The following is a 22,536-nucleotide window of genomic DNA, read 5'->3' as shown; positions in this document are numbered from 1 at the left end:
AATTCAAATTTGGTCCTTTATGTTAAGCAGGCTCCTCCCTTTAAATCCATACATGATATTGACATTCAACTTCTGTCTTGGAAAGTCCTATTTCTTTTAGTAATTTCATTTGCTAGATAAGTCTTTGAATTGTCAGCTCTTTTTTTCACAAGGATAAAGCTGTATTGAGAATTCAATATTGTTTTCTACCGATACTTCTGATGAACAGATTTGCAAAGTTGCAACTTGGTCTTTTACTAAATGTTATCATTTTGATATCTTTGCCTCTTCTGAGGCTGTTTTTGGCAGAAAAGTCCTTCGGGCCACAGTGTCTTGCAAATAGGAGCTGCCTTTATTATTTGTCCCACCAATTTTCTTGTGGACTACACAGCTTGAGTATTACATCCCACGTGTTAAGGCTTGTGGACTTTCACCACCTTATGAAAGCAAACATATTTTATGCTTACCTGATAAATTCCTTTTATTTCATGGTGGTGAAAGTCCATGAGACCCGCCTAGTTTATTCTTTTTATTTTTTTTGGAGGCAGTTTTTTCTTTGCACCTCATCATACTCTTCTTGCCTTTCCTACCTTTCTGTCACCTTTTCTCTGCTCGTCTAGATGATAAACTGAGACACAAGGGAGGTGGAAGTTTCAAAATCTTCGTGTTTAGGGTATCTTTGCCTCCTTCTAGTGTCAGGAATTCAGTCTTGCATGTTAAGGCTCATGGACTCTCACCACCATGAAAGAAAGGACTTTATCAGGTAAGCATAAATTATGTTTTCTGCTGTCTCTTTAGAAGCTTAGTTTCATTTGAAATTGAAAACAACCCAGCAGGTTGCAAACTTTACTACTGGAAGCTGTAGCCACTTTTCTGTGACACTAGTATTTTGTAGTTGAAGGGACATGTAACTTTAAAGTTTGCCCTGCCCAGCATACTAATGGAAGGCAGTTTGCAATTCAGGGTGGATTAAAACAGGTTTTTATTACGTATAATTGGTGAAAAAAGCGCACGTTCCTGGTGTGCGAGGGCTGATTGGTAGGTGTGTTCAGGGCACAGAGCATGCTTATTAGTAAGAAAAAAGATTGTCAAAGTGGTATCATAATTTTGGGCAGAGAATTACCACCAAAAGCACCATGTGCACATGATGGGTTAATTTTATATTCTCTCACTTGGTAGAGCTTATCACTGAAGAATGGGGTAGATGTGTCTAAAAGGATAAAAGGGGCCTAGGGCTTCAATTTGGGCTAAGGATAGTGGGACCATAAAAGTATAGTTAGGGTAAATAAAATTGGCAAGGGCACATTTGGTTTTCATGGAATCCACAGGGTGTCCACAGCAAGGATTAAAGGCCTAGTAAAATCAAAATTAAAAAAAGTTTACTTTTGTTATCTAATTTATTTAATGTGTTTACAAAGACATGTAATACCAGCTGCAGAGTTTAAAATTGCTCCTTAAAGTATATTTTTATATGAAATAGCTGTCTCTGGTAATCAAAACCACAACCTAATCAAATTGGCTTAACATGCAGAGAGCACAAACTTCATTAGATTATCAGTGAGTCTTTTGAGCGAACAATGGAAAATAAAGATTGTTTACACAGCTTTGAAATTTACAATATAGGTGGAGATACAAACGGCAAAAAACGGCTCTTGCAAGTGACAAAATAAAGGTTAATAAGCCTAATGTAAAGAATTTAATAAATTCCAGTAGGTAAATTATATATAATCGGAAACACATTCAAATGAGAAAAAACGAATTGCAGTATACTGCCCCTTTAATTCAGTGATTTTTAACCTTTTTTTTGCCGTGGCACACTTTTTTACATTAAAAAATCCTGTGGCACACCACCATCCCAAAATTTTAAAAAAATCACACATTGTAGCCTAATACAGCATATATATATATACACATACACACAAACACACACATACTGTATGTATTGTGCTGTTATGCCATGCCTCCTACAAACTACCCCTGCACTGGGAGTAAAAAACAAGCAAAGTTTAAAAAATATGTCACACTGTTGTCAGTCTGCCGTGGCACACCTGAGGATCTCTCACGGCACACTAGTGTGCCACGGCACACTGGTTGAAAAACACTGCTTTAATTAATATACAATGGTCTGGATTCAAGGCTATTATTTTTTTTTTAAATCACATGCTCTGTCTAAATCATGACATTTTTTGGGTTTCATGTCCCTTTTAAATGCAAGCAGTAAGGATAATATGCAAGCGGTATTACCACTCCTTACTGCGTACATATTTGCGCTCCACTTGTAATCTAGGCCTAAATGTATATGAATAACTAATAAAAAGCATGAAATATCGAAAAAATAGAAGTATTCTACATAAAGGATTGTTTTTATTTTAATAATGATTTTTTTTTCTTTTAAAGGAATATTTCAGTATAAAGAACAGTGCAGTGGAGACAGGAACGCAGTATGCAAATGTATCAAAGGCAAAAGATGTGTTGGTGAAAACTGTAAGGCGTGTGCTAATATTATTTGTCCACAAGGCCAAGAGCTAGTAGGAGAAGGTAAGACGATATCTACAATATTTTACATTTTATATTTAACCCTTTGAGTGATAAGAACTTTCCCACCTGGGTGCTAAGATTTTTTTAATGTGTTTTTTTTTTTGAAGAATTTTTTTTTAAATTTTTTTTAAAAAAAATTTCAGACCCCAAAGACTTACACTGTTGGAAAGGTTGGGGGTCTGTAGCTGCTTAGATGCCTGAGATACAGGCTTCTAAGCAGCATGCCCCCTGCTCCTATACTTAACATTGTATAAGTATAAATAAAGTTGCACGGTGACGTCACCTTGTAAAACGGGAATCCCTGGTGATGCCTGTCACTCTACAGGCACGATCGCCGGGGTATGAGCGGGTGGGAGCCCCCAGATCTCCCTCAAGGTGGGAGAGTGCTAGTGACGGCTCTGAGCCGTCATTAGCACTCAAAGGGTTAAAAAAAATAATACATGGTTAGTGGATATTGCTTTACAATGGTTATATTTCAAAATTGTCTTCTTTCATGATTCAGATAGAGCATACATTTTTTTTTTTTTTTTTTTTTTTTTTTTTTTTATTTAAAAACCCCAGTTGATTCATATTATCACATTAGCTTCATTCTCTGGGTATCTTTTGTTGAAAAGCAGCAATACACTACAGGGAGTTAGCTGAGCTTATGAGATGAGTGAATCACAAGAGGCATATATGTGCAGCCACCAATCTGCAGCTAGCTCCAAGCTCCTGATGCTTTTCAACAAAGGATACCAATAGAACTAAGCAAATTAGATAATAGAAGTAAATTGGAAAGCTGTTTAAAATGCTCTAGCTGAATTTTGGGTTTCATATTCCTTTAAGTGTACATGGAATATAACACTTTTAAAATGAATTGGTCTAGCACACTGGTTTTCAAACCTGTCTTCAGACCTCCGTAACAGGCAACATTTTAAGGATATCTTAACAGGAGCACAGGTGAAATAATCATCTGATTTGTAAACATTGTTATTTTACCTGCTCTCATCAAATGTAATCCTGAAAACCTTGCCTGTTGGGGAGGTCTGAGGACAGGTTTAAAAACCAGTGCCCTATTAGAATCCTTTAGAAAAACCGTATCTAAAAAACTTCCCTTAGATTTAGGATTTATGTAAATGAATGTCAAAGATTGCAGCCACCAGCAGAATCCGGATCTTTTCGGAACTGGATTTCTTGTTGTCAAAGTGCAAAACACTAAGACCTAGATTTGGAGTTTGGCGTTAGCCGTGAAAACCAGCGTTAGATGCTCCTAACGCTGGTTTTAGGCTACCGCCGGTATTTGGAGTCACTCAAAATAGGGTCTAACGCTCACTTTTCAGCCGCGACTTTTCCATACCGCAGATCCCCTTACGTAAATTGCGTATCCTATCTTTTCAATGGGATCTTTCTAACTCCGGTATTTAGAGTCGTGTCTGAAGTGAGCGTTAGACATCTAACGACAAAACTCCAGCCGCAGGAAAAAAGTCAGTAGTTAAGAGCTTTCTGGGCTAACGCCGGTTTATAAAGCTCTTAACTACTGTACTCTAAAGTACACTAACACCCATAAACTACCTATGTACCCCTAAACCGAGGTCCCCCCACATCGCCGCAACTCGATTAAATTTTTTTAACCCCTAATCAAGTTCAATCCGATTGGCTGATCCAATCAGCCAATCAGATTGAGCTCGCATTCTATTGGCTGTTCCTATCAGCCAATAGAATGCGAGCTCAATCTGATTGGCTGATTGGATCAGCCAATCGGATTGAACTTGATTCTGATTGGCTGATTCCATCAGCCAATCAGAATATTCCTACCTTAATTCCGATTGGCTGATAGAATCCTATCAGCCAATCGGAATTCGAGGGACGCTATCTTGGATGACGTCCCTTAAAGGAACCGTCATTCTGCAGTTGGACGTCGCCGGAAGAAGATGGGTCCGCGGTGGAGGTCTTCAGGATGGAGCCGGTCGTCATCGGATGAAGATAGAAGATGCCGCTTGGATCAAGATGGTTGCCGGTCCGGATCGCCTCTTCTTCCCGGATAGGATGAAGACTTTGGAGCCTCTTCTGGACCTCTTCAGGCACCGGATGATGGATCGCCAACCCCCGCTTGGGTTGGATGAAGATTTTGGAGCCAGGACGGATCGGTGATACCTGGTGAGGTGAAGACAAGGTAGGATGATCTTCAGGGGCTTAGTGTTAGGTTTATTTAAGGGGGGTTTGGGTTAGATTAGGGGTATGTGGGTGGTGGTTTGTAATGTTGGGGGGGGGGTATTGTATGGGTTTTTTTTACAGGCAAAAGAGCTGAACTTCTTGGGGCATGCCCCGCAAAGGGCCCTGTTCAGGGCTGGTAAGGTAAAAGAGCTTTTAACTTTAGTAATTTAGAATAGGGTAGGGCATTTTTTATTTTGGGGGGCTTTGTTGTTTTATTAGGGGGCTTAGAGTAGGTGTAATTAGTTTAAAATTGTTGTAATTTTTTTCTTATGTTTGTAGACATTTTTTTATTTTTTGTAACTTAGTTCTTTTTTATTTTTTGTACTTTAGCAAGTTTATTTAATTGTATTTATTTGTAGGAATTGTATTTAATTAATTTATTGATAGTGTAGTGTTAGGTTAATTGTAGGTAGTTTATTTAATTAATTTATTGATAGTGTAGTGTTAGGTTAATTGTAGGTAATTGTAGGTAGTTTATTTAATTAATTTATTGATAGTATAGTGTTAGTTTTAATTGTAACTTAGGTTAGGATTTATTTTACAGGTAAATTTGTAATTATTTTAACTATTTTAGCTATTAAATAGTTCTTAACTATTTAATAGCTATTGTACCTGGTTAAAATAAATACAAAGTTACCTGTAAAATAAATATAAATCCTAAAATAGCTATAATATAAATATAATTTATATTGTAGCTATATTAGGATTCATTTTACAGGTAAGTATTTAGCTTTAAATAGGAATAATTTATTTAATAGGAGTTAATTTATTTAGTTAGATTTAAATTATATTTAACTTAGGGGGGTGTTAGTGTTAGGGTTAGACTTAGCTTTAGGGGTTAATACATTTATTAGAATAGCGGTGAGCTCCGGTCGGCAGATTAGGGGTTAATAATTGAAGTTAGGTGTCGGCGATGTTAGGGAGGGCAGATTAGGGGTTAATACTATTTAATATAGGGTTAGTGAGGCGGATTAGGGGTTAATAACTTTATTATAGTAGCGCTCAGGTCCGGTCGGCAGATTAGGGGTTAATAAGTGTAGGCAGGTGGAGGCGACGTTGAGGGGGGCAGATTAGGGGTTAATAAATATAATATAGGGGTCGGCGGTGTTAGGGGCAGCAGATTAGGGGTACATAGGGATAATGTAAGTAGCGGCGGTTTACGGAGCGGAAGATTAGGGGTTAATAATAATATGCAGGGGTCAGCGATAGCGGGGGCGGCAGATTAGGGGTTAATAAGTGTAAGGTTAGGGGTGTTTAGACTCGGGGTACATGTTAGAGTGTTAAGTGCAGACGTAGGAAGGGTTACCGCATAGCAAACAATGGGGCTGCGTTAGGAGCTGAACGCGGCTTTTTTGCAGGTGTTAGGTTTTTTTTCAGCTCAAACAGCCCCATTGTTTCCTATGGGGGAATCGTGCACGAGCACGTTTTTGAGGCTGGCTGCGTCCGTAAGCAACTCTGGTATCGAGAGTTGAAGCTGCGTTAAAAATGCTCTACGCTCCTTTTTTGGAGCCTAACGCAGCCTTTATGTGGACTCTCAATACCAGAGTTATTTTTATGGTGCGGCCAGAAAAAAGCCGGCGTTAGTTTTTCGGGTCGTTACCGACAAAACTCCAAATCTAGCCGTAAGATCTGGATTTGCACAGATCTTAGTGTGTTTCACTATCACAAGAAGATATTCGGCTCCTAAAAAGAGTCAAATGCTGCTGAAGACTGCCATCTTCGCCATTCGTTTGCTGACGAATGGCCCGAATGCACATGCCTACTGTTGACTCTTCTGGTGCCATGGTCAAAAGGTCCAGCAAGTACCAGAAGTGTTATAATCCAACTTTGGCTAATTAACCTGATGGAGAGTCAAGGAACTTCACTCTTGAGGAGCTGCCACCATTCTTCAAGTGTTAGTTGTCATCAGCAGAAGACACATTTGATGTGCTGCTAAGTGAAGCTTATTTCCAAGGCAAAATCAATACTTAGTTATGGTTGAGATAAAAGTGAACCAGAGAATTCTGGGTAAGATATGAAAATGATATATACATCTCACACTTTTTACTTCCATGACTGTGTTTAATCAAAGCAAGCATTTGCATATCTTACCCAGAGTTCTCTGGTTCACTCTATTCCTATGCCTTGGAAATAAGCTTCAGTTAGTAGCAAATCAACCTGTGTTTTATTTTATGGTATAAAAAAAATCTCTTTCAGAACTGTGATGCACAGCTACAATCCAAGGCCTTCTAATTCTCAAAACCAATGGCAAAACCTTACATGTCTGATATTCCTAAACACAGAAGATCATAAAGAAAATTTTAGGACCATCTGTCCAAGGCTGGAAATGTGTCATGGAATGCAAAAAAATGCCTAGATCAATTCCTTTGTTTTTTTTAAATATGTCTAGTTTTGTTGGTCAGATTTGAGAATTTGGGCAGTTATGCCGTACCAAATATGAGTTGCCCCATTATAACATTTTAGAACATGAGATTACATAGCTGCGAATACAGACCTTAAAGGGACACTGAACCCAATTTTTTTTTCTTTCGTTATTCAGATAGAGCATGCAATTTTAAGCAACTTTCTAATTTACTCCTATTATACTTTTTTCTCTTGCTATCTTTATTTGAAAAAGGCATCAAATTTTTTTTAATTTTTTTTGGTTCATAATTCTGGACAGCATTTTTTTATTGGTGGATTAATTTATCCACCAATCGGCAAGGACAACCCAGGTTGTTCACCAAAAATGGGCCGGCATCTAAACTTACATTCTTGCATTTCAAATAAAGATACCAAGAGAATAAAGAAAATTTGATAATAGGAGTAAATTAGAAAGCTGCTTAAAATGTAATGCTCTATCTGAATCACAAAAGAAAAAATGTGGGTTCAGTGTCCCTTTAACTATCTAACTAATAACAATTCTATGTCTGTTTGGTCTTAGCTGGCTGAGAGGATACTAATGAACAATTTTTGAGATTTTTTTTCTAAAGTTCATTAGTTACACGTTTTCGTTGAATGTGATAATAAATCTTATTACAGTTGTTGGTTTTTTTTTAACTTTTTTTTGTTGTAAAATTCTCTGGTACTTGGGTCAAAGTTTGCACAAAATACTCCGGTCCTTAAGGACTAAGATTTGTTTCCCCTTTTTTAATTTGTATTACAGAATGCTTGGACTGCCCGCATGGGACATTTAAACCTGAAAAAGAGGGCAAATGTAGACCATGGAAAAGGTGAGTACTACTGTAGTTAAACCCATTTGTATACTGGGATTTAAAGAGACAAGGGATTCCAACATACATTTAAAGTAGACTGATTTAAATGGTCAGCCTTCTCCAGAATTGTTACTGTTTAAAAGGATAGATCATCCCTTTATTACCCATTCCCCAGTTTTGCATAACCAACACAGTTATAATAATACACGTTTTACCTCTGTGATACCTTGTATTATTATTATTATTATTATTCTTTATTTATAAAGCGTCAACAGATTGTGCAGCGCTACCCATGGGTACAAGGATAAAAGTACAACGGAGAAACAATACGATAAGACAACATTTTACAGACAAATACAGGGGGAATTGAGGGTCCTATTCCCGTGGGAACTTACAATCTAGATGGGTAGGAGGATGGGAAACAGGAGGTGGGGACTGCAAAGGTGAGAATGATATTAGTGAGGAGATAGAGGGCAGCTGTTAGGTAAGTGAAGTTAATTTGTTAATGAGTCGGGTGATAAGCTTCCCTGAACAAAAAGGTCTTTAGGGAACGTTTAAATGAGGAGAGGTTAGGGGAGAGTCTGACGGCTCAAGGAAGTGCGTTTCAGAGGGTTGGTGCCGCACGAGAAAAGGCCTGTAGTCTAGCATGAGAGGAGATAATGGTAGAGGAGGCAAGAAGCAGGTCATTGTTTGATCTTAGGGGGTGGGCTGGAGTATATTTGTTGATGAGTGAGGACAGGTAGGGTGGGGCAGCATTGGTGAGGGCTTTGTAGGTCAGGGTGAGAATTTTAAATTTAACTCTGTTGTGAATGGGGAGCTAGTGAAGGGACTCACAGAGAGGTGCAGCAGAAACAGACCGTCGAGAGAGGTGGATTAGCCTGGCAGATGCATTTAGGATGGATTGAAGGGGAGAAAGGGAGGCCAGATAGTAAGTTATTACAGTAGTCAAGTCGGGAAATTACCAGGGAGTGGATTAGCTGTTTAGTAGTTTCAGCACTCAGAAACGGACGAAATTTGGAGATATTCCGTAGGTGGTTGCGGCAGGATGAAGAGAGCAATTGAATATGGGGAATGAAGGACAGATTTAAGTCAAGTGTGACTCCGAGGCAGCGGTCTTGGAGTGATGGGGAGATAGTCGTGCCGCCAACAGTGATGGACATTTTTTTGCAGACTACCCCCTTATTTCAGTTATTTTGACAGACTCACAAATAACTCCATGTGAGTGAGGAACATTTTATATATATGACAAACATGAACTGGCGCTGTCTAGCTGTGAAAAACTGTCAAAATGCATTCAGATAAGAGGCGGCCTTCAAGGGCTTAGAAATTAGCATATGAGCCTACCTAGGTTTAGCTTTCAACAAAAAATACCAAGAGAACAGAGCAAATTTGATGATAAAAGTAAATTGGAAAGTTGTTTAAAACTGCATGCCCTATCTGAATCATGAAAGTTAAATTTTGACTAGACTGTCCCTTTAAATATTAAAGGGAAATGAAACCCACATTTTTTCTTTTTTGATTTTACAGTAAAGTAAAATTAAACTAACATTATTTAGATATAGTAGGCAATTTTAAACAAGTTTCCAATTTTCTTCTATTATCTCATTTCCTTTGTTCTTTTGGTATCTTTTGTTAAAAAGCTTACTTATGTTGGCTTATGAGCAGCAATGCACTACTGGGAACTGGATGCTGATTAGTTGCTGAACATATAAGCCTCTTGTCATTGGCTCTCCCTCTGTGTTCAGCTATTTCCCAGTAGTGCTTTGCTGCTCCTTCAACAAAGGATATCTAGAGAATGAAGCAAATTTGAAAACAAGGAAGTTGGAAAGTAGATTAAAATTGTTTACTTTGTCTGAATCATCAAAGAAAATGTTCAAGTTTCAAGCCCCTCTAAACGTTTTCTCACAAACATTTTAACTTGTTTAAAAGGCCATGAAACACAAAATGTTTCATGATTCAGATAGAGCATGGAATTTTAAACAAATGTCCAATTTATTTCTAATTTGTTTTGTTCTCTTGACATTCTTTGTTGAAAAGGATACCTAGGTAATCTCAGGAGCTGCTGATTGATGGCTGCACATATATGCCTCATGTTATTGGCTCTCCCAATGTGTTAACCAGCTCCCAGTAATGCATTGCTGCTTCTTCAACAAATTATACCAAGAAAATGAAGCAAATTAGATACTAGAAGTAAATTGAAAAGTTTTTTAATATTGTATGTTCTATCTGAATCATGAAATACAAATTTGGGGTTTCATGTCCCTTTAATGGATGTAATCTCAAAATCAGATTTTTTTTTGGGGGGGGAATTTAATATTTCTATGGGCTGATAAAACTATGGAATATATACAGGCAGTCCCCAGGTTTCGAACAAGATAGGTTTGTTCTTAAAGGGGCAGTCAACACCAGAATTCTTGTTGTTTAAAAAGAAAGATAATCCCTTTATTACCCATTTTCCAGTTTTGCATTACCAACACTTATAGAAATACACTTTTTACCTCTGTGATTACCTTGTATCTAAGCCTCTGCAAACTGCCCCCTTATTTCAGTTCTTTTGACAGACATGCATTTTAGCCAATCAGTGCTGTCTCCAGGGTAACTTCACGTGCGTGAGCTCAATGTTATCTATATGAAATACATGAACTAATGCCCTCTAGTGGTCAAAATGCATTCATATTAGAGGCAGTCTTCAATGTCTAAGAAATTAGCATATGAACCTCCTAGAATTAGCTTTCAACTAAGAATACGAAGAAAAATTGGTGATAAAAGTAAATTGGAAAGTTGTTTAAAATTTACATTCCCTATTTAAATCATGAAAGTTTTTTTTTGGACTTGACTGTCCCTTTAAGTTGAATTTGTATGTAAGTTGGAACAGGCGCTTTTTTTTAGGATAAACTCAATCCAAATTTTTTTTAGTTTTGGATACCATAGGGAAAAGTTTGTTTTGCTATCTGTGCCCCTGTTCAGAACATTTCACATCACTTTCTCTCCATGTGACAATTGGATTTTGAGTATTTTAGGTTATCCTGTAAAGAAGGATTGGCGGTAAAGCCCTATTTTCTCCGTTTGTAAGTACGGGTTGTACTTAAGTCGGATGTCTGTAACCCGGGGACTGTCTGTATATTATTATTATTATTATTATTATTATTATTATTATTATTTTTCCTAGTGCATGAATAAGGGCACTGCTTCTACCTAAACATCATTGTTCATAAAATTATATTTCCAATTATACAGCTGCTCTGCTGAAGGATCTCTTGTTTTGTTTAATGGAAATACAACTTTTGATGTGGTTTGTGGAAGTGAGTCGAAAAATTCTGGCACTACAACATCCACCAAGGCAACAACTACTCAATCGCCAACAGTCACCAATATAATAAGTATGTTTTACAGAAGACAGATGTGATTTTCCATGTCATGGTATTTAAAATAGTGAATAATACAGTTCATTTAAAAAATAAAATGAATACACAGGGCTTATTGGTCATAAACTATAGGCCATTTTTACGAGTGGAGTTCAAAATTGTGCTTTCGTGAGTGTGATATTTGAGCTCCACTCGTAATACCAGCATTTGTAATTGTGCGCTGGTATTTGAAGTGGCCCGCAAAGCGAACGCTCTTCCATAGACTCCAAAAGGAGCCTCGTTCTCATGCGGTGAGACATGGCATGAGAACCTAGCGCAGCGAAGGGGGTAAGTCGCACAGCGATGGGCAGCAAATGTTAAATGTATATGTTTTATTTTATTTTTTTAATTAACAATACATTTATTTTAATTAAAACCTACACTACACTGTATGTTGGGGGCAATTGGGGATTTTTTGAAAATTAACAAGAGGTCAGACACTCTTACTACCACTTACTGTCAAACAGGTATACTAAATTAATATTTTATTGACCTTTAAAAAAAATAATAAGATAAGATAAAACTGCAAAGTCAAAAATAAAACCTCATATTTGAAGTGAAGGTAAATCCTAGCATTTCAAAAACGCTAGGATTTACCATCATTAAAAATAAAGGCCACCTTCCTTCATCAGTTTAAAAAAAAAATGATAAAAAGTTACTTTTTATTTTGCCTCAGCTTCACTGCTTATCTAAGCGGCTCTGACTGCCCACAGCACTGCTCATTTTTTTCAACAAGGTAATGTTTCCACCTTTTAGCCAATAGCTGTGCGGGCCTATTGGCATTATGCTTTAGGCATGCACAGGTATTGGCTAAGAGGTGGAAACGTTACCTCTTTGAAAAAAATGAGCAGTACTAATGAAGTAAATTAGATAATAGAAGTAAACTGGGATGTTTAAAATTGTATTCTCTATTAAATCATGAAAGAAAAGTTTTGGGTTTAATGTCGCTTTAAGGCTTCTAAATATTGTTCTGTGGCTCCCATGTTTTAGAACGTTGGCCATCATTGATTCAGTGATGGAGATGTCACAATTAAAATATGCATTGGTACATTTCAGTTTTGAAAAAAACATTTTTACAATATATTTCCATTAGCAAAAATGTTTCTAGTAAAAGTTATGGCATACAGACATATGCTTTTGAGTGCCCTGTGATATGTTTACGTTATATAAATATATTCAAGGCCCATATACAGTAGGCCAGCTTACAAGTGGAGCATTATTTAACGCTCCAGTTCGAGAATGAACTGCGCTAGAGGTACACTTTTTTTTCTTGTGTCAGATTGCGCTTGATTTTAAGTTGAAAGTAGTCTGCTTGCGCACAAACCCGACGTGTAAAAAGCCGAACTTACAATATTGTGCACATGATAAACTTTTCCCCCCATTGAAGTCAATTGAGCAAAAAAAGTGGAAAAAACCCCACTTATTGCTTGTGCGTAGCGTAACTGTAAAGGCGCCACTCGTAATCTGGTCTAGAGATGGCAGAAGTGCTGTTAATTCCAAGGCATTTGTTTGTGACAATTTAAAGCTAGGGGAAAGGAGTTTTAATCTACAGCAACATAAATGTTTTTTCATGGAAGGGGAATCAAATTGTGGAAAATTTTGTCTAAGGAGGTAGTAAATGCCAATACCTTAGATACATTTCAAAATGACTTAGATACATTTCTGGCTAAAACAGAATTCAGGGATATGATTGCTTGTGTTAAATGAGTCAGCTTTCTAATTGTTAAATGTAAGTTCAGTTGTCAGCTTCTTTAGTGTAAATCAGGTAGTCTCTGTATAGGTTGAACTCAACGGACTTCTGTCTTTTTTATTAACTTACTATGTATTTGTTGTGAATATTTTAATGGGTAACCTGGTAAAGTACTGGACTGTCCAGTTTAATTTTGGAAACCTGACAACCCTATGTTTAAAATAGATGACTTTACAAAAATAAATTTAAAATAAAATGTATAAATGTTATGCATCCAAATGCATACTAGGGGGTAGATTTGTTATAGTGCGAGCGGACATGATACAATGTATCGTATAATGTCTGCTGCACATCGATAATTGCCAACAGCATACAGTGTCTGCATTTATCATTGCACCAGCAGTTCTTGTGAACTGCTGGTGCAATGCCGCCCCCTGCAGATTTGCGGACAATCGGCCGCTAGCAGGGGGTGTCAATCAACCCAATCATATTCGATCGGTTGATTTCTGTCCGCGGCCTCAGAGTAGGCGGACAAGTTATGAAGCAGCGGTCTTTAGACCGCTGCTTCATAACTTCTGTTTCCGGCGAGCCTGAACAGGGGCATCAAGCTCCATAGAGAGCTTGATAAATCGGCCCCTAGGAATCTATTAGTGTAGAAAAGCTATTTGATGGCACTGTAAATCCTTTTATTTAAGCAAATTAAGTAAAAATGTGGTCTTTGGGAAGTCCATTGAGTTCAGCCTATACAAATCTTAATATACTTACAAAAAAGTTCCAGTTGAGTTTAAATACATTCTAAATCTAACAGCCACATGCCTGTACATCTAAATTTGTTTATCAGTCATGGGTGTCCGGTTTTTGTTGTTTTGTTTTTTAAAGAAAAAGTGCAGACAATTTTAAAGGGACAGCGGCTGAGTTTTGGAGGGTGCACGTACCTACTAAGCATGTGCAAAAGTTACAGCTTACAAACTTACATATATGAGTTTGTGATTGGCTAGTAGCAGAAAACTGCTTTTTTAAATTTAAAGTAACGTATCTTTTATTTATGAATTTGTAGATGATTCAATTCTACAGTTTTTTAATGTTTCTTTAAAATGTATGTTTTTATGCAACAAGTACAAATCAACTAAAATGGGTCAGTACTGAAATGGTTAAAGGGACACTAAACCCAATTTTTTTCTTTCATGACTTAGATAGAGCATGCAATTTTAAGCAACTTTCTAGTTTACTTCTATTATAAAATTTTCTTCGTTCTCTTGGTATCTTTATTTGAAAAGCTTAGCAGCTTTTTTTGGTTCAGCACTCTGGGTAGCGCTTGCTGATTGGTGACTACATTTATCCACCAATCAGCAAGCACTACCCAGGTGCTGAACCAAAAATGGGCCGGCTCCTAAGTTCACATTCCGGCTTTTCAAATAAAGATACCAAGAGAATGAAGAAAAATGTATAATAAGAGTAAATTAGAAAGTGGCTTAAAATTGCATGCGCTATCCGAATCATGAAAGGAAAAAAATTGTGTTTAATGTCCCTTTAAATATATGTGTGCACCACCTTTTTTATTGTGCTTTCATGCAACAAATGCATATTTATTTATTTTTTATTTTGTTGTAGGAAAAACAGAAGATAATAGTTCAAGGCTAGTAATAGCCTTCATTGCTGTTCCCATCGTGGCTTTTGTTTGCAGTTTGCTGTTTTTAATTCCATATATTGTTAAAGGGATGAAGAAGATGAAAAATGAATTCCACAAAAGTAAGACACTGTTTACAATTTTTATTTACGTCTGAGATCAAGATCTATCTTTTTTTTGTATAGTAATTTCATATTTTGCAAAACGTTTATTATAGCTAAATAATTACAGGTAAATATCATTACATTTATCATATTGTATGCAGTTGATTCACTTATTAATTGAGAGATGAGTGAGATTTAATAAATCAGTTGCACAGAATATCAAAGAAACTATCAATAGTGGTTGGTTACTAAGGGCTCATTAGAATTCCTAGAGGGGTTTTAGTGACCATATATTCTGTATATAATCAACACTGGGGGGTCAGTAGCCCTTGCTATATACACACACACACATTACACATACAGAAAAAAACCCACACACAGAGAGACATTGCCGACACATTATACGCACGCACACACACAAATACTTATTAAAGGGATACTAAACCCACATTTTTTCTTTCATAAATCGGATACAGCATGCAATTTTAAGCAACTTTCTAATTTAAACCTATTATCACCCATGTGTTCAGTTAGAAACCAGTAGTGCATTGCTGCTCCTTCAACAAATGATACCAAGAGAATGAAGGAAATTTGGTAATTGAAGTAAACTGTAAAGTTGTTTAAAATTGTATGTTCTACCTAAATCATTTTGGGTTTCATGTCCCTTTAAGAGCCAAATTTGGATTTGCACAAATTTTAGTGTGTTGCTGTTTCACAAGTATAAATTTGGCTCTGAAAATAGCCAAACGGCACAAAGGGTTGCCCTTTTCCGGATTCTGAGGTATACTAAACCACCGAATATACATGTCTAATATAATTATGTAGTTTACTAACTGCTGTGTTTTCTTAAAAGTGTATTTTATTTCCTTTTAGTTCCTGTACAAATTGAAAAAATAGCAAAGGAGGAAGATGGCTGCAGCTGTCACTTTCCAGAAGAAGAGGAAGGAGAGGAAGTCATGATTCAGCATCCCTGACACAGAATCGTTACAGCGTTTTTCTGTTACTCTATGAATAAGAAAGTTTGACTTCCAAACTTAGCCTAGGCGATTAGATACTATGTTTCGCAATGATAGGAGATTCCGTGGAAAATGATACAGGTCGTATCATCATGACATGGGAAGTTAGTCAGAAGATGTATTTGGGACTTTGCTATAGTCCAGTGATAACCAACTTTATAGCACATAGGTGCCACAGATCAATAATTTAGAGCCTTTAATAAATTTATGGGTATTAAACACACAGATAATATATATTTCCTAAAAACATCCTGAGGCACAGATTCAGAATAAGGTAAGGTTATAGGATAGACGGTATGTTTTCTTTCCAAAGAGCTTTTGTGAGTTGTGCCCACCTTGTTGAAGCTTTTCCAGAAATCCCCAAAACGCACATTTTAGTTCCACTCTCCCAGGGGGTCGACAAAATGAATGTAGAAGGCCGCATGTAGCCACAAACAACAAAAAGTAGAACGGCTCGTGGCAACACTGTAACATCAGAGTAGCAATCTTTATATCCTGCTATAAAGATGTAAATTTGGGGTTATCCAAATTAGAGAAATCCGTAATCCAATTTAAATGCCCATTTTATTAATAAAAGTAAAACAATTATAGTTCAGCTACATTCACTGACCCGTATCGTTGCAGGTTTGTCCTACCACACTTACTGAGGTTTGGTATCAGGCTAGAACTAGTGTTAATATTTCAATAAGTAGATTTAGTGTCCTATACCAAGAAACCATCTCACCAATACATACCCAAGTTTTGTTTATCACCCCTGTATTCTTGTACCAAAGACATTATTATGCCTTAATAACATTCCATTGAATGCTCCTCTGATAATTACAAGCTCATGTCTAAACTGACCAGAACATTGCTAAATCAGACTGTGCACCCAAAGTGGTAATATATATATAATATACCATACACATTTTTATTATATTTATTCATTTTAGTTTTTTACTTTTTTACTTTGTTCTTTGTTTAGTGTATAGCAATATATTTAGAAATACTTTTTTTTATAAATGATAATTTATTGTATATAGCAATGGAATACTTTATTACTTTATTATAAACTACAATTTCTCCAACATAGGTGTGTCCGGTCCACGGCGTCATCCTTACTTGTGGGATATTCTCTTCCCCAACAGGAAATGGCAAAGAGCCCAGCAAAGCTGGTCACATGATCCCTCCTAGGCTCCGCCTACCCCAGTCATTCTCTTTGCCGTTGTACAGGCAACATCTCCACGGAGATGGCTTAGAGTTTTTTAGTGTTTAACTGTAGTTTTTATTATTCAATCAAGAGTTTGTTATTTTAAAATAGTGCTGGTATGTACTATTTACTCAGAAACAGAAAAGAGATGAAGATTTCTGTTTGTATGAGGAAAATGATTTTAGCAACCGTAACTAAAATCCATGGCTGTTCCACACAGGACTGTTGAGAGCAATTAACTTCAGTTGGGGGAACAGTGTGCAGTCTCTTGCTGCTTGAGGTATGACACATTCTAACAAGACGATGTAATGCTGGAAGCTGTCATTTTCCCTATGGGATCCGGTAAGCCATGTTTATTACGATCATAAATAAGGGCTTCACAAGGGCTTATTAAGACTGTAGACTGTTTCTGGGCTAAATCGATTCATTATTAACACATATTTAGCCTTGAGGAATCATTTTATCTGGGTATTTTGATATAATAATATCGGCAGGCACTGTATTAGACACCTTATTCCTTAGGGGCTTTCCCAAAGCTTAAGCTGAGCCTCATTTTCGCGCCGGTGTGGCGCACTTGTTTTTGAGAGGCATGGCATGCAGTCGCATGTGAGAGGAGCTCTGATGCTTAGAAAAGACTTTCTGAAGGCGTCATTTGGCATCGTATTCCCCTTTGGGCTTGGTTGGGTCTCAGCAAAGCAGATACCAGGGACTGTAAAGGGGTTAAAGTTTTAAAACGGCTCAGGTTCCGTTATTTTAAGGGTTAAAGCTTCCAAATTTGGTGTGCAATACTTTTAAGGCTTTAAGACACTGTGGTGAAAATTTGGTGAATTTTGAACAATTCCTTCATGTTTTTTCGCAATTGCAGTAATAAAGTGTGTTCAGTTTAAAATTTAAAGTGACAGTAACGGTTTTATTTTAAAACGTTTTTGTACTTTGTTATCAAGTTTATGCCTGTTTAACATGTCTGAACTACCAGATAGACTGTGTTCTGAATGTGGGGAAGCCAGAATTCCTATTCATTTAAATAAATGTGATTTATGTGATAATGACAATGATGCCCAAGATGATTCCTCAAGTGAGGGGAGTAAGCATGGTACTGCATCATTCCCTCCTTCGTCTACACGAGTCTTGCCCACTCAGGAGGCCCCTAGTACATCTAGCGCGCCAATACTCCTTACTATGCAACAATTAACGGCTGTAATGGATAATTCTGTCAAAAACATTTTAGCCAAAATGAACCCTTGTCAGCGTAAGCGTGGCTGCTCTGTTTTAGATACTGAAGAGCATGACGACGCTGATATTAATATCTCTGAAGGGCCCCTAACCCAGTCTGATGGGGCCAGGGAGGTTTTGTCTGAGGGAGAAATTACTGATTCAGGGAACATTTCTCAACAGGCTGAACCTGATGTGATTGCATTTAAATTTAAGTTGGAACATCTCCGCATTCTGCTTAAGGAGGTATTATCCACTCTGGATGATTGTGAAAAGTTGGTCATCCCAGAGAAACTATGTAAAATGGACAAGTTCCTAGAGGTGCCGGGGCTCCCAGAAGCTTTTCCTATACCCAAGCGGGTGGCGGACATTGTTAATAAAGAATGGGAAAGGCCCGGTATTCCTTTCGTCCCTCCCCCCATATTTAAAAAATTGTTTCCTATGGTCGACCCCAGAAAGGACTTATGGCAGACAGTCCCCAAGGTCGAGGGAGCGGTTTCCACTTTAAACAAACGCACCACTATACCCATAGAGGATAGTTGCGCTTTCAAAGATCCTATGGATAAAAAATTAGAAGGTTTGCTTAAAAAGATGTTTGTTCAGCAGGGTTACCTTCTACAACCAATTTCATGCATTGTCCCTGTCGCTACAGCCGCATGTTTCTGGTTCGATGAGCTGATAAAGACGCTCGATAGTGATTCTCCTCCTTATGAGGAGATTATGGACAGAATCAATGCTCTCAAATTGGCTAATTCTTTCACCCTAGACGCCACTTTGCAATTGGCTAGGTTAGCGGCTAAGAATTCTGGGTTTGCTATTGTGGCGCGCAGAGCGCTTTGGTTGAAATCTTGGTCGGCTGATGCGTCTTCCAAGAACAAGCTACTAAACATTCCTTTCAAGGGGAAAACGCTGTTTGGCCCTGACTTGAAAGAGATTATCTCTGATATCACTGGGGGTAAGGGCCACGCCCTTCCTCAGGATCGGCCTTTCAAGGCAAAAAATAGACCTAATTTTCGTCCCTTTCGTAAAAACGGACCAGCCCAAAGTGCTACGTCCTCTAAGCAAGAGGGTAATACTTCTCAAGCCAAGCCAGCTTGGAGACCAATGCAAGGCTGGAACAAGGGAAAGCAGGCCAAGAAACCTGCCACTGCTACCAAGACAGCATGAAATGTTGGCCCCCGATCCGGGACCGGATCTGGTGGGGGGCAGACTCTCTCTCTTCGCTCAGGCTTGGGCAAGAGATGTTCTGGATCCTTGGGCGCTAGAAATAGTCTCCCAAGGTTATCTTCTGGAATTCAAGGGACTTCCCCCAAGGGGGAGGTTCCACAGGTCTCAGTTGTCTTCAGACCACATAAAAAGACAGGCGTTCTTACATTGTGTAGAAGACCTGTTAAAAATGGGAGTGATTCATCCAGTTCCATTAAGAGAACAAGGGATGGGGTTCTACTCCAATCTGTTCATAGTTCCCAAAAAAGAGGGAACGTTCAGACCAATCTTAGATCTCAAGATCTTAAACAAGTTTCTCAAGGTCAAGATGGAAACCATTCGAACTATTCTTCCTTCCATCCAGGAAGGTCAATTCATGACCACGGTGGATTTAAAGGATGCGTATCTACATATTCCTATCCACAAGGAACATCATCGGTTCCTAAGGTTCGCATTCCTGGACAAACATTACCAGTTCGTGGCGCTTCCTTTCGGATTAGCCACTGCTCCAAGGATTTTCACAAAGGTACTAGGGTCCCTTCTAGCTGTGCTACGACCAAGGGGCGTTGCGGTAGTACCTTACTTGGACGACATTCTGATTCAAGCGTCGTCCCTTCCTCAAGCAAAGGCTCACACGGACATCGTCCTGGCCTTTCTCAGATCTCACGGATGGAAAGTGAACGTGGAAAAGAGTTCTCTATCCCCGTCAACAAGGGTTCCCTTCTTGGGAACAATTATAGACTCCTTAGAAATGAGGATTTTTCTGACAGAGGTCAGAAAAACAAAACTTCTAGACTCTTGTCGGATACTTCATTCCGTTCCTCTTCCTTCCATAGCTCAGTGCATGGAAGTGATCGGGTTGATGGTAGCGGCAATGGACATAGTTCCTTTTGCGCGCATTCATCTAAGACCATTACAACTGTGCATGCTCAGTCAGTGGAATGGGGACTATACAGACTTGTCTCCGAAGATACAAGTAAATCAGAGGACCAGAGACTCACTCCGTTGGTGGCTGTCCCTGGACAACCTGTCACAAGGGATGACATTCCGCAGACCAGAGTGGGTCATTGTCACGACCGACGCCAGTCTGATGGGCTGGGGCGCGGTCTGGGGATCCCTGAAAGCTCAGGGTCTTTGGTCTCGGGAAGAATCTCTTCTACCGATAAATATTCTGGAACTGAGAGCGATATTCAATGCTCTCAAGGCTTGGCCTCAGCTAGCGAGGACCAAGTTCATACGGTTTCAATCAGACAACATGACAACTGTTGCGTACATCAACCATCAGGGGGGAACAAGGAGTTCCCTAGCGATGGAAGAAGTGACCAAAATCATTCTATGGGCGGAGTCTCACTCCTGCCACCTGTCTGCTATCCACATCCCAGGAGTGGAAAATTGGGAAGCGGATTTTCTGAGTCGTCAGACATTGCATCCGGGGGAGTGGGAACTCCATCCGGAAATCTTTGCCCAAGTCACTCACCTGTGGGGCATTCCAGACATGGATCTGATGGCCTCTCGTCAGAACTTCAAAGTTCCTTGCTACGGGGCCAGATCCAGGGATCCCAAGGCGGCTCTAGTGGATGCACTAGTAGCACCTTGGACCTTCAAACTAGCTTATGTGTTCCCGCCATTTCCTCTCATCCCCAGGCTGGTAGCCAGGATCAATCAGGAGAGGGCGTCGGTGATCTTGATAGCTCCTGCGTGGCCACGCAGGACTTGGTATGCAGATCTGGTGAATATGTCATCGGCTCCACCTTGGAAGCTACCTTTGAGACGAGACCTTCTTGTTCAGGGTCCGTTCGAACATCCGAATCTGGTTTCACTCCAGCTGACTGCTTGGAGATTGAACGCTTGATTTTATCGAAGCGAGGATTCTCAGATTCTGTTATCGATACTCTTGTTCAGGCCAGAAAGCCTGTAACTAGAAAGATTTACCACAAAATTTGGAAAAAATATATCTGTTGGTGTGAATCTAAAGGATTCCCTTGGGACAAGGTTAAGATTCCTAGGATTCTATCCTTCCTTCAAGAAGGATTGGAAAAAGGATTATCTGCAAGTTCCCTGAAGGGACAGATTTCTGCCTTGTCGGTGTTACTTCACAAAAAGCTGGCAGCTGTGCCAGATGTTCAAGCCTTTGTTCAGGCTCTGGTTAGAATCAAGCCTGTTTACAAACCTTTGACTCCTCCTTGGAGTCTCAATTTAGTTCTTTCAGTTCTTCAGGGGGTTCCGTTTGAACCCTTACATTCCGTTGATATTAAGTTATTATCTTGGAAAGTTTTGTTTTTAGTTGCAATTTCTTCTGCTAGAAGAGTTTCAGAATTATCTGCTCTGCAGTGTTCTCCTCCTTATCTGGTGTTCCATGCAGATAAGGTGGTTTTACGTACTAAACCTGGTTTTCTTCCAAAAGTTGTTTCTAACAAAAACATTAACCAGGAGATTATCGTACCTTCTCTGTGTCCGAAACCAGTTTCAAAGAAGGAACGTTTGTTGCACATTTTGGATGTTGTTCGCGCTCTAAAATTCTATTTAGATGCTACAAAGGATTTTAGACAAACATCTTCCTTGTTTGTTGTTTATTCAGGTAAAAGGAGAGGTCAAAAAGCAACTTCTACCTCTCTCTCTTTTTGGATTAAAAGCATCATCAGATTGGCTTACGAGACTGCCGGACGGCAGCCTCCCGAAAGAATCACAGCTCATTCCACTAGGGCTGTGGCTTCCACATGGGCCTTCAAGAACGAGGCTTCTGTTGATCAGATATGTAGGGCAGCGACTTGGTCTTCACTGCACACTTTTACCAAATTTTACAAGTTTGATACTTTTGCTTCTTCTGAGGCTATTTTTGGGAGAAAGGTTTTGCAAGCCGTGGTGCCTTCCATTTAGGTGACCTGATTTGCTCCCTCCCTTCATCCGTGTCCTAAAGCTTTGGTATTGGTTCCCACAAGTAAGGATGACGCCGTGGACCGGACACACCTATGTTGGAGAAAACAGAATTTATGTTTACCTGATAAATTTCTTTCTCCAACGGTGTGTCCGGTCCACGGCCCGCCCTGGTTTTTTAATCAGGTCCGATAATTTTTTTCTTTAACTACAGTCACCACGGTACCATATGGTTTCTCCTATGCAAATATTCCTCCTTAACGTCGGTCGAATGACTGGGGTAGGCGGAGCCTAGGAGGGATCATGTGAC

The 22,536-nt window shown here is 38.8% G+C and overlaps 1 protein-coding gene across 1 annotated transcript in view; it reads left to right on the top strand.

Moving 5' to 3' along the window:
* Positions 1 to 16,650, top strand: part of TNFRSF9 (TNF receptor superfamily member 9) — a 44,865-nt gene extending 28,215 nt beyond the window's left edge. The window contains exons 3-7 of the mRNA XM_053689882.1: positions 2,377 to 2,517; positions 7,856 to 7,922; positions 11,142 to 11,284; positions 14,610 to 14,747; positions 15,603 to 16,650. Of these exons, the coding sequence (XP_053545857.1) occupies positions 2,377 to 2,517; positions 7,856 to 7,922; positions 11,142 to 11,284; positions 14,610 to 14,747; positions 15,603 to 15,703 (590 nt within the window). The 3' untranslated portion in view covers positions 15,704 to 16,650. The remainder of the gene's footprint in view (positions 1 to 2,376; positions 2,518 to 7,855; positions 7,923 to 11,141; positions 11,285 to 14,609; positions 14,748 to 15,602) is intronic.
* Positions 16,651 to 22,536: the final 5,886 nt, after the last annotated feature.

This window comes from Bombina bombina, chromosome 8 (genome assembly GCF_027579735.1).
Source record: "Bombina bombina isolate aBomBom1 chromosome 8, aBomBom1.pri, whole genome shotgun sequence".
Taxonomy (NCBI): domain Eukaryota; kingdom Metazoa; phylum Chordata; class Amphibia; order Anura; family Bombinatoridae; genus Bombina; species Bombina bombina.
The sequence above is the reverse complement of the archived record's forward strand: the minus strand, read 5'-3'. Positions and strand labels throughout refer to the sequence as shown.